The sequence below is a fragment of the Panthera tigris genome, chromosome C1, assembly GCF_018350195.1.
Source record: "Panthera tigris isolate Pti1 chromosome C1, P.tigris_Pti1_mat1.1, whole genome shotgun sequence".
Lineage (NCBI taxonomy): Eukaryota > Metazoa > Chordata > Mammalia > Carnivora > Felidae > Panthera > Panthera tigris.
This window is the reverse complement of record NC_056667.1, coordinates 131,083,011-131,096,535: the sequence shown is the minus strand read 5'-3', so window position 1 is coordinate 131,096,535 and position 13,525 is coordinate 131,083,011. Positions and strand designations below refer to the sequence as shown.

The window sequence follows — 13,525 nt, the reverse complement described above, 5'->3', positions numbered from 1 at the left end:
ATGAAGGAGGACCATAGCAAGTAGGGTCCTCTAGACATTTGCAAAATCTTTTCCTTACAGAGATGAGGATTCCTTAGGAAGCATTAGACAGAGTCTCATGATATGACTCACTTTTTAAAGCAATCACTGTGGCTACTATTTTGACAAAAGGCTATTGGAGACAAAGGTAGAAGGTAGGGGTATTTTCATTTTGAAAATAGGAATACAAAATGAACATGGCAGAATTTTTAAAGCATAACCATTTTAGTATTAAAAGAAAATTGCCATGTTATTTGTCACAATCTCAAGTAAGTGATGATCAAAAAGAAATAACCACAATAGTATATAAAATCTTAGTGACATTATTCCTACCACAGCCTTTTTTTCTTTGACTCATCTTTTTCTCATTCTCTTCATATGTCATGGGGTACTTTTTTTTTCTTTTTGTAACTTCTACACTCATGAAATATTCTGTTCCTCAATCTCTACATGTAAAGTAGCCTCTACATTTTGGAAATTACTCTCTCTCACTCTCTCGCTCTCTCTCTCTCTCTCTCTCACACACACGCACACACACACACACACACAAACACACACACACACACACACACACATTCATTTTGTGGTAGGGTTCTCAATATGGCAGTTGACTCAAAATTGAAAAAAACAGTGTTGTCTCAGCACTTCTCAGTAAAGATAGTTCCTGAATCATGTTTCTTCCACATTAAGTGCCCACTTAATGGATTTCAAAAGAAATCCTTTCTCTGCTTAATTACCTAACCTGGCATATCTTTATAGTATCTTTTTATATTTGTAAGAAATAGGTATTTTAAGAAAGAACAACAAGCGTGAATCAGAAATACCAAGTTACTTTTTGTGCCTACATGTAAACAGTTTGATATAAAAGCAGAATTTTTTTCGATATAACCTTAGGAGGGCTTTGAAAAATTCCTACCTCTTCTTTGATGAAGTTTAAACTCTTTTCCAATTGATTATGGTAATAAATCATAGGGTATAAAGATTTGGGGGAGGATTCCCTCTTCATGCACTATAAAAGTTTCGACATACTGATGCACATAATTATCTTGTCTTTGGAAATTTTCAAGTGTGCTGTTTTTTATTTGTTGTAGTCAGAAGCCATGCATGTGAAGTGGATCCATATGGAATGCCAGGGGGATGCTCACACATCTGTCTGCTCAGCAGCAGTTACAAAACACGGACCTGTCGCTGCAGGATGGGCTTCAACTTGGGAAGTGATGGCAGGTCGTGCAAAAGTATGTTGTTAAAATCAAACACTTTGCCAGCAGCTACTGCTTCAGAATAGGTTTTTTTAGTATTAATTAGCTATGTCAACATCAGCAATAACATAAGACTTAACAGGTGGAATTTGCCTACACAATGTACCAGCCATTTTTCCTTAGTATTTAGGAGTTTTGTTTTTGTTTGTTTTGTTTTGTTTTTGTGAGAATGTAAATGAGAAACTGAATCAGGCTATAGAGTCACTAAATTTATGAGTCCCTGGGAAATATATTTCAGGGAAGAATTTTAGGAAGATCTTTCTTTAATTCCCTAAAGAAGGTTTTTGGTCTAATGAGCCTGAATTATTGGTTGACCATATTTTCTCTTATCTGAACCAAGAAGCTGCTCCTAGTAATAGGTGTGTTGTTTAGTCCAATAAAAATCCACATAAAGCAATGTTTCACCTTATCCAGCATCACTGGGGAGTGAAATTCATTTCATTATTTAATTTTCCAGGTAACTGGAGCTATACTAATTAAATATCAATCTCTTTAACAATTTTATTGAAAAGCTTTCTAACAGACTTATCTTTGCTTTATTTTTGAGATATGCTGAATAACATAATTGTTCTTTATTTAAAAAGATAATGAATAATTATATGCATGACTTTTGCAAATTTAGATTTTTGCCCCCATATCAATTAAAGTCTTTACTTGGAGTCTTCATAAGCAAATAGACTAGAATGGCCCTTGTAGGAATGGTGTCCCTGTGGAGATTACTGTCTGTTAAATGTCTTCCAAATACCATAATTTTTAAAGTTATGATGACTGCTTTTTACAGTGTCCATTGTATCTCCATTTTGTTATAACAATGGCTTTTTTTTCTGTCAGTGTTCCTTCTCTGGTCACTGTGCTGACATGTCTTTGACTTTCTTGTCATTGCTTACTGAGGACTATGAAATTAGATCACTAAATTTGTTATAAGTTAAGTGCAAATGGTTTGAAGTAGTAGTACAAATACTTTTAAATCAACAATCCAGGAGGCTCTACTGTGATAAAATATATGTCTTAGTATTTTGTTTTCATTTCTAACTTTGTATTAAATGCTGGCTTTCATGTTCAAGATATCCTCTGGATAATTGAAAGTTAGGAGACTCAAGATATGCAAAGTTGTGCATGCATGTGTGTATGTGTTGCCAACTTTTAAACTAGTGTGTTTACCACTTGAAAAGTGATGGAATGTCACGCAAAAATGCAATCATACTCATACGTGCATATTTTCATGCATACTCACATAAATACATATGTTTGGAGAAAAACATAGGATGACAATTGCATAAACTTCAATCACCCGTAATGTAGTGTATCAATCAAGGCACATTTACATTAACAAAGACCATTCTAGCTATTTTAAGCAGAAAATATAGGTGCTTATAAAAATCATTGAAAAGTCTGAAGCAATAGCTCCTAGACTCAGTCTTCAGAACATCCCTCAAAACCACTATCAAACTACCCTGGCTTAAAACCAGAAAACTGTCACAATCAGAAGCTTGGGCATCAGGAAGCCACAATGACCATGGTAAATCCAAAAGTTCATCATTTTGGTTGAGATCCAGGATCTCCACAACTTGCATCAAAGCTATTAGCGCCAGATATGTGTCACAACTGATAGTTCCTTACTGGCAAACAACACAAAACACAACAAAACTAAACCCTCTTCCTTGCCTTTTGATATACACAAAGGAAGAACACTAATGTGGAAAAATTCAATTTCTCCTTTAGATGAATAATGACAGAAGTAACAAAGGCAGCCTCATTTCCACATTCCACACTTGAGCTAGTACATCTGATTGTGGTACTTAAAATCAGGTCCATCTCTATTTGAGTGTCTCTGAAATGAAGTTTTTAGTTTCAATTGTCTTCTAGTGTCTGGACAATGTGAAGTGTCAAGACACCAGAAGAGATTTTAAAATAGGTATTGAATGAAATAAGTAGGTAAGTAAACAATGGGGACAATGGCTACTCTTATTTAAAGCACACACACACAAACACATACATTAAACAAATGAAGTGTCATGTTTACCAATTACCAATTAAAACATTAATGAAAAATGTTATCAAAATCTGATTTAGTGAAAACAGTATTCTAATGCATTGCTAACAGAAATTGGAAATTTATGTCACTGTTGGAAAGACATTTGATAAAACATACAAATACATAAAACTGAATGTATCCTGTAAGAAATTATTCCTCGTTTGACTGTAGAGATTCATTATAAAAGTATTTATAATAACAAAGACCCAGAAACAATCTAAATACCCAGCAATAAGTAAGTAGCTGACTTATCATATTGCCTCTCTAGCATGGAACATGTTGCTGCCATTGAGAGTAATGTTTTGAAGACCTTTTAATGACACAATAAAATATCATTAATTTAAAAAAATGAGGTAGTAAAATGCATATGTAAGATTCCTATTTTTTTATTTCATTGTTTTTTTAAGATTCCTATTTTTAAAAACAAAAGTATATGTGCACGTAGAATTTGTAGGAAATGTCACTTTTGAAATAAATACTCACTTTTAAATAATATGTAATATTATTATTAAAAGATATTCTTGGGGCACGTGGTAGCTCAGTCGGTTAAGCATCCCACTCTTGATTTCAGTTCAGGTCATGATCTCATGGTTTGTGAGATAGAGCCCTGTGTCAGGCTCCACAATGAGAGTGGGGAGCCTGCTTAGGATTCTTTCTCTCCTCTCCTCTCTTTCTGCCCTTCTACCACTTGCACTTTTTTTCTCTCTCAAAATAAATAAACATTCAGAAAAATAAAAACAGTACTTTTGAAAATAGATACAGTGAGAGACGGTGAAGGCAATGAGGAAGATGGATGTTAATATTCTTTACCAGTAATTCCATTTCTAGAAATGTATACTTAGAGATCATCATAAAAAAAAAAATTCTAGGTTAAAAAAATGCTTATCTCAGTATTATTATAATAATGAAAAGATAAAATCAACCCTAGCGAATAGTTTGACAAATTATCGTATAGGATACAGATCATACTCAAAGAATGTGAAGCTTAAATAATGGATCAACATGGGACATAATTTTGATGCTAATATTGAGTAATAAAAGCAGAATATAAAATTGTCCTCTTATATATAATTGTGCATTAGAAAAATTAAGTTTGAAATAGTCACATAAAGGAATATAATACAACAGTGTAAATGAAAAATGACTACAACAACCATGGATGAATGTCACAAATATAGTAAAAATAAAGATAACTCAGAGAAGAATTCACGCATGCAATTCAAACATGAAAAATCATGTTTGGAATACATACCACATATAGACTGAAACTTGCAAAAAAAATCATGATAAACAATATAATTAGGATATTGGACATCTCTGAGATGAAAGGGGAATAGGAAAAAAGGGGGAGGAATGAGTCCCTTCCAGTGTTCTGGAAGGGCACATGAATCCCTTCCAGTGTTCTGGAAATATTTTTAAGATGTGTGTGGGGTACATGCAATTTGTTTTATTTTTCTTTGTAATAAAATATAATAAATATGTTTATATACATTTAATATTCAATAACACTAATTTTGAAAGAAAACAAGGGAAAGAATATATAAACTGATAATATAGTTTGTATTGAGAGTGTTGAGTTTATGAGTAATACTCATTTTTTCTTTTTTCTCCAGATTTTCAATAGGTTTGTTATTTTACTTTGCTAACAAGCTGACTTATGGTACTGTCATCCAATGAAACTGAATCATTTGTAACCTCAGTTTTATTTATAAAACTCAATGTTTTCCCTTTTATATAAAAATATTTTCTTCAAATTATGTAGACTAAGTCAATTGCTCTCGCAATTGAAGAGCCTGGAATATATTTCCATATGAAAGTCTGTAGGAGTCAGTTCACTCTATAGTAAAAGCTACATTGAATTTGGCATTTTTAACCTGGGGAATTCTTTTTGTTTGGGATGTTTGTTTTGTTTTGTTTTTATAAGGGCTGCGTTGTACATCAGAGTTACTGGAGGACAGCATCAACCTCTAACATTCTTATTAATATTAAAAAAAAGTGATGTAAAATATTAAAAAAAAAGTGATGTAACTGACATTTTATTTCAATTCTTAAACAAATAAATCATTTGTTTAGGCATCTGTAATATATTCACATGCAAGTGTGTGATACTGTGTGAATCTATTTTTTTGCCTCTGACAGCCTTCCATGCAGACTCTGAGGAGGGGTGTTTTAAATATTGTAAAGTTTGTAGCATTGTCAGACATAATGAATGCTACAGTTTGTATCTACAGAATGTGCTAGATTGTAATGAATTGTAAAATTAAATGTGCCGGATGTTTTAATAAATGTCCATTTTACTGTTACCAGTTATCCAATGATCTGTCATGTTTTTGCTATACAGACAGTTACAGACAAAAGAATAATTAACTAAATATAACCCATTCACGGAAGTAATTTCGGTTTTAATTAAAGTAATGCAATTAGCTGGTCTTCTTGCATCGAGATACATTTGGCATATTTTAGAGTTTAATTTTTGGTAGTGAATTTTAAAAAAGCTAATTGTGCCAGTTAATTAAACAGTGGCATTATGCAGTAAAAAGAAGATTAGGCAGCATCAGTTGTTTATGTTTGTAATCTTTCTTCTGCAGGACCGAAGAATGAGTTGTTCCTCTTTTATGGGAAAGGACGCCCAGGAATTGTTAGAGGAATGGACTTGAATACCAAGATAGCTGATGAATACATGATCCCCATAGAGAATCTGGTAAACCCTCGTGCTTTAGATTTCCATGCAGAAACCAATTATATCTACTTTGCTGACACCACCAGTTTCCTGATTGGCCGGCAGAAGATAGATGGCACTGAGCGAGAAACCATCCTGAAAGATGGTAAGTGACAATGTGTAATATTGACATCAAACTGCTCGCAGATAAAGCACTGTGAAAGGATAAATCCAACATACGTAGAGCTTATTTTAATCAGAACCTAAGTTGCTATTTATTTAAAAATATTTGTTAATGTAATTTTCTTCAGTAACATTATTTCTACATTTTTTCACGTACTAGTGTATTAAAACCATCATTATAAAATGGAACTTGGAATTGTCCAATCCATGTTAAACATTACAGGAATTAAATTACATTATTTAGTCACCTTTGTGGAAAAGGCAGATTTTCAGTTATATGTCTATAGTGCTCTATGGCAGAACATAAGATTTAACAGGACATTAGAACTTGTGTAATATTTGATTCTTATAAGCATATTGGTCATGTCATTCAAAGTGCATTAAAGATATCAATGTCCCACTGTCATTGCATTTCTTGCATATTGTTTCTTACTTTATAAATCATTAAAATTGAGTTCTCTAGCGATGCCCTTGAAATATCTGTAGTCTCAGATAAACTTTGGACCTAGTTTTACTTATAGAAACTTTGTACCAAGTTTTACTACTTATATGCAACGATATACTTGCAAACATCTATGTATAAACTTTGTTAAAATGGTTTATTTTATAAATGTCATGGCTTGGAAACAACCAGTCAGGTAATTAAGTAGTGTAACTTTGGTATTAGTAGAAAATAACTTCAATAACCAAGCAAACCTTGGGGAGCCTGTGTGGTTCAGTTGCTTAACTGTCCACCTTTGGTTCAGGTTATATTTTCATGGTTCCTGAGTGTAAGCCCCACATCAGGCTGGGGATTCTCTCTGTCTCCCCTCTCCTACTTTCTCTCTCTCTCTCTCTCTCTCTCTCTCTCTCTCTCTCTCTCTCTCTCTCTTTCTCGCTCTCTCTGCAGATAAATAAACTGTATTAAAAAAATGATCAAACCAAGTCTTTGACTACTAGTCACTTTTAAACATGTTCACTAATGATTCAGGGATCATGTTTCCTCACACATACAATCTATTTACTTCTTAAATATTTTAAAAATCCTTGATTTAGAGAACCTTAATTATATGCTTATTATATGAAGAACAAAGTACTTACTAGCTATATTGGGAGATAAAAAGAATTTTAAAAAGTGACCACTGCCTTCAAGGAGTTCATAACCTACCTTTGGATAGAATATAAACACATAAAAATGTAAATGCTTTGCAGCATTTAATAAGTTCAAAACTGGCCCAAAGAAATACATGATTCATGGAGAATGTCCATGTGGTGGGAATCCACAGGGAGGAGGAGATATCTTTATGTGATTATTCTTAGAGAACTTTCTGTGCAGGAGGTGATGTTTGGGCTGGATCTTAAAGGAAGAATATTATAAGGGAGGGAAAGATATTTTGGAACAAAGAACTCCATTGAACCAAGAAAAAAAAATATGTACTCCAGAAAGAGGATGAGGTGAACTTCAGTGGATCACTTAAGATTTTAGTCACAGGGAAGAGGGTCCGAGGAGAGGTGGAAAGTGGAAGGTGATTAAACAAAAGACCTGGGATATGAGGTGAAGGGGCTTGGATGAAATCCTGAGGGGCTAAGAGGAAGGCAATGCTTTTGAGCCAAAGAATCATGTGAATGAAAACATATGTTTTAGGAGAATCAAACTGGAGGGTGGAGTGCAGAATGAATCAGAGAGGAAGGAGAGAAAATAAGAGCAGAGACACATTAAAATTATTTACAGCATGAGTGGTAATGAGTGGTGGTCTTTCCTGTCTTTTAGTGGGAACAGGGAAGCATAAGGAGATTATTCATTTAACTCAGGTTCACTGTAAATCAAACCTTGAATGATAAAATGTACACTTTCCACGAGTGACAAATGAAGTGTTAAAATGAAAAATCTCCCTGTTTTTTTTTTTGTTTTTTTTTTTTTGTAGTTTACTGATTAAGGCACTATGAAGCCACCATAGCATTTTTAGAGTTGCTAATTAGAGTTAAGATTTTTATCTTAAATTGGACATGGCAGAGGCTCTCTGCCTACATTTCTTTGTAGTGTGATTTCACATGATGGAGAATTGACAATTTTAGAAGGACAATAGACTTTCACATTCTGTGTCAGGAGATTCATTTGGATTGCTCTGATTTTGAACGAGAAATTTTCAAGAAATAAATGTAACATAGAAGGGTCTTGGTTTCCTTTAAAAAAATGTCAGTTCCTGTGCTGTGACTGAATGTTCCAGTTAATAATTCTAACTTTGATAACACTATCTTATCAGTGACATTGGTGCGTCTTTGCATTTCAGCACAGCAACAGAGATCAGCTCTAATAGCCACTTGACTGCCAGGCACATCTGTACATTGTTGTTTTGGCAGTATGAAGGTTATGAGAACATTTTGTAGATTTCACACCTGAAATATACTTAACATTTGATATTGCTGTGCAAAGACTGTTTCATACTTTTTTCTTAATCTTTCTCCTCACCATTAAAGAGAATGATAATAGACATTATAAGATTAAGATGTCAAAACAGAACTTACATTCGGCAAATGACAATTCATCATTCTTAGAATCGAAACAAAATAAATTCTATATGTATTCACTAATTTAGCCAGACTATCTATCCACCATCCAACCTGAAGACTAGAGGTAATGCTTGGTTTGACAAATTATTTTGTAAACTTGGTAGAAATTCTGAATCTCAGATATATTTGTATAGTTTGAAGTACAAGGCTATAAAGATTTTGCTGTTTGTAAATAAAACATCAATATCTTGAATATCTTTCATGTAAGCTCAGATCCTTTCTATAAAGAAAGAAAAACAGCATTTCAGAAAATTCCCATCTCTATTTATTCTTTGATTTTTTTTTTCTCTCAGAGGTTGATGGAAAACTTCCTAAATGTGGTGTATCCTATAGTCTGTAGAATCTTGTGGGCTGAAACTGTAGCTATAAATAAAAGATAAAGGACGGGCACCTGGCTGGCTCAGTTGGTTTAGCCTTTGACTTCAGCTCAGGTCATGATCTCACAGTTCGTCGGTTCGAGCTCCACATTGGGCTCTGTGCTATCAGCTCAGAGCCTGGATCCTGTTTTGGATTTTGTGTCTCCCCCTCTCTCTGCCCCTCCCCTGCTCATGATCTGTCTCTCAAAAATAAATAAACGTTTAAAAATATTTTTAAAAAAGATAAAGGAAAATTGTCCCTTTGAGATACTTATATCTACCTCAATACGTACTGAAAACATCTGTGAAATAAAGATATATTAATGATGTAATTAAAAATAGACTTCCATAAAGACAAATCTGTACCAATCTGTAAGTTTTTTTATTCTCCAGAATTCTTGCCATAAATTTGTAAAATTCATACTATTTATTTTAATTATTTTTTTATTCATCCAGTCAATAAACATCCAGCAAATGTCTTTGCTGGGCCAGGTGCCATTGTAAATGATGGGACTATTGCAGTAAACAGGACAAAGCTTTATATTTAGTTTGTATCTAAATAGTAGGAAGCAGATAATAAACACACACATAAATGAACAAGATAATAATAAGTGCCATAAAGAAAATAAAGTAGGACACTGTGGTCAAAAGTAAAAAGAGATATCAACAGGAGGCAAATTTAGACTAAGTGGTTAGCGAATTTAATTACCTATTCTTGCTAGGTATAATTGTTATACCATCTAAGAGAACAAGATGGATATTCTTTATAAGATCAAATTCACTTTTATCTTCTTGGGTGTCTTGTCCAAATCCATTTTTCATTGCAGGATGAATTATAATTCTCAGCAGAAAGGAAAAAAAATAGAAAACTGATAGCTTACTATTAAATTTATTATTGTATGCATTCTGTTAATGCAGTACTTGTTTCTAAACTGTATAAATTAATTCTACTGGGATATGTATATCCAAATAGAAGACATGTTAAAACAATCTTTCATATCGTTCCATATCTTTAAAGTACTAAAAAAAAAAACCACTCAAAGCATTTTTCCTGAATTTGAAAGTTATTAATGCCTGAAGCTATAACAGAAAAACTGTAATTTCAAAAGCTCCCATAATTTAACTGGAGATTTGAGGTCACCAGGTTTGTGGTAATTTGTTACAATAGCCAAAGGAACTAAAAGAAAGAGTGTGCTCTTAACCACTTTATATATTGGGGGAGTCTCTCTCTCTCTCCCCCCATATATATACATATATATATTTATATACATATATTCATATATATATATATATGCATATATACATACATACATATATCATGGTGGGTTCTATTTGATTGAGATCTGGAGTAGGTACATGTTTCCACACCTCAGACTCTTCCTTTAACTGAAGGTATTTGCAAAAGCCTTTAAATTGGAGAATAAAGAATAACTTTGGACAGGATTGCAACATAGGATGTCTTTTCTGATAATATGAAGAGAAGTGTAGCCAGGAGGAAAGATGAGTCTGTCTGCGCTGAACATATTCTCTAAATAACATGTTTGAAGATAATCTGTTGACTACTAAAGCATAGTACCTTATTTGTGTGTTTGCTTGTCCAGCATCTGAAGGATCTTCAGCTCAATTCTATCCCTGGCATCTCCATTCTCCCTCCATGGATTTTAGAATCAGTTTTTCCAGTTTGTCAGTTTGAAATATATGGTATTATACCCGGGGCATGAATTATTTTTCATCATTGTAAATCGTAAAATACTCACTACCAGAACCACCACTGCCAGCACCACCCACACCCCCATCCCCCCCACTCCCCCCCCACGCCCCACTCCCCCCCCACGCCCCACTCCCCACTCCCCACTCCCCACACTTACACACAAATGACGACCAACTTAACACCCACTTCAGAACTCCAGAAACATTTCCAGGCCTCTCCTCTAACTGGTCCTAGGGCACCTACTTAGAACAGATTACAGGATATAATCTGTTCCCAAAGGACACCAATCTTAGTGTAAGATTATCATTTTCTAGAGATCACCATTTGTTCTTGGATGTCAATGAACTTCACCATTGTATAATGCTGTATGAATTTCTGGTATGTCCTAAAGGTCCATTGTGTATGTGTGTGTGTGTGTATTTTATTTTTAGTCCGTGTACATAACATAGTATTATATTACTTCCAGGTATACAATTAGAGTGATTTAACATTCTCATATAATTCCCAGTGCTCATCAAGATAGGTGTACTCTTAATCTTCACCTATTTCACCCATCCTCCTATCTACCTCCCATCTGGTAACCCTCTGTTGTTTTCTATAGTTAAGAGTCTGTTTCTTGGTTTGTCTCGACTTTTTCCTTTGTTCTTTTTTTGTTTTTTGTTTTTTGTTTTTTTTTGCTTTATTTCCTAAATTCCACAAATGAGTGAAATCATAGGGTATTTATCTTTCTCTGACTGGTTTATTTCACGTACCATTATACTCTCTTGCTCTATCCATGTCATTGCAAATGCTAAGATTTCATTCTTTTTTATGTGTGAATAATACCCCATTGTGTGTGTGTGTGTGAGTATGTGTGTGTGTGAGTATGTGTGTGTGTGTATGTGTGCGCACATGCATCCCATCTTATTCATCCATTCATCTATCAATGGACACTTAGACTGCTTTAATAATTTGTCTATTATAAATAATGCTGCAATAAACATAGGGGTGCATATATCCCTTCAAATTGTATTTTTTTTTATTCTTTGGATAAATACAAGTAGCATGATTATTGGATCATTATGTAGTCCTATTTTTTTTTTTTTAATTTTTTGAGTAGCCTCCATACTGTCTTCCACAGTGGCTGCACCAGTTTGCATTCCCACCAACAGTGCATGAGGGTTCCTTTTTCTCTACATCCTTGCCAATACTTGCTGTTTCTTGAGCTTTTGATTTTAGCCATTCTGACAAGAATGAGGTAATATCTCATTGTGGTTTTGATGTACTTTTTCCTCATGATGAGTAATGTTGAGCATCTTTTTTGTGTCTATTGGCCATCTGTATGTCTTAGGAGAAATGCTTGTTCATGTCTTCTGTCCATTTTTAATTGGATTATTTATTTGGGTGTGTTGAGCTGTATAAACTCTTTACATATTTTGGATACTAACCCCTTATTGGATATGTCATTTGCAAATATCTTCTCCCATTCAGTAGGTTGCCTTTTAGTTTTGTTTGTTGTTACCATACTGTTTTGATTAGTACAGCTTTGTAATATAACTTGAAGTCTGGAATTGTGATATGTCCTGTTTTGTTTTTCTTTTTCAAGGTTGTTTTGGCTATTTAAGTTCTTTTGTGATTCCATACACAGTTTAGAATTGTTTGTTCTAGGTCGGTTGATATTTTTGTAGAGAGTGCATGAATCTCTAGACTTCTTTGGATAGTATAAACATTTTAACAATATTTGTTCTTCTAATCCATGAGCATGGAATATCTTTCCGTTTGTGTCATCTTGAATTTCTTTCATCAGTGTTTTATGGTTTTCAGAGTATAGGTGTTTCACCTTTTTGATTACGTTTATTCCTAGGTATTTTTTTTTTGGTGCAATTGTAAATGGGATTGTGTTCTTAATTTCTCTTTCTGCTGCTTCATTATTAGTGTATAGAAATGCAATAGATTTCTCTATATTCATTTTTTATCCTGCAATCTTACTGAATTTATTTATCAGTTTTAATAGTTTTTTGGTGGAATCTTCAGTTTTCTACGTATAGTATCATGCCATCTGCAAATAGTGAGTTTTACTTCCTTGTTACCAATTTGGATCCCTTTTATTTTGTTTTGTTGTCTGAGTGCTGTGACTACGACTTCACTACTATGTTGAATAAAAGTAGCAAGAGTGAATATCTTTGTCTTGTTCCTGATATAAGGGAAAAGGTCACCATTTGTTTTTGAATGTCAGTGAACCTCAGCATTGTATAACTCTCTAAGAATTTCTCGTGTGTCTAACGAACTAATTTTATGGTGATGCAACTAACATATTGAGATATCAGTAATGAATTTTTTTAGAAAGTTCCCATGTACTTTAAGGAGTGAGTACGCCTTGGAAAACATTTTAAAATTAAGAACAACCTTTTACTCTCTGCTCTTAGATTCCAGGTGCATATCAGTCTCATTTTTCTGACATTGACTCTGAACTTTCTCATAAGGGAATGCTCAAAGATTCTGAGAGATATAGACTCTGACCAACCATTAAAGAAAATAATGGACACATTTGTCAGTCATCAGACATTTCCTAATTAAAACTGCTAAGAAGAGATTTGTGAGCATTTGCAATTCCTGAGATTCTAATAGATATTGCCCCACTGAGTAGCAAGGTTATAGCCTGTTAGCACGTACTAACTCCCATTGTCTGTCAATAAGATGTTTTTGTTTCCAGAATTCAGTGGAGATTTGAGTCCGAAAATATGGGCTCAGTTTCATAGTTAATTTGCAAACATA

The 13,525-nt window shown here is 33.7% G+C and overlaps 1 protein-coding gene across 1 annotated transcript in view; it reads left to right on the top strand.

Annotated features, from left to right (window-relative positions):
- The window catches only part of LRP1B (LDL receptor related protein 1B), a 1,866,249-nt gene that overhangs the window by 1,086,040 nt on the left and 766,684 nt on the right, over window positions 1-13,525 (top strand). Inside the window, exons 10-11 of the mRNA XM_042994392.1 lie at window positions 1,110-1,253; window positions 5,901-6,137. Of these exons, the coding sequence (XP_042850326.1) occupies window positions 1,110-1,253; window positions 5,901-6,137 (381 nt within the window). The remainder of the gene's footprint in view (window positions 1-1,109; window positions 1,254-5,900; window positions 6,138-13,525) is intronic.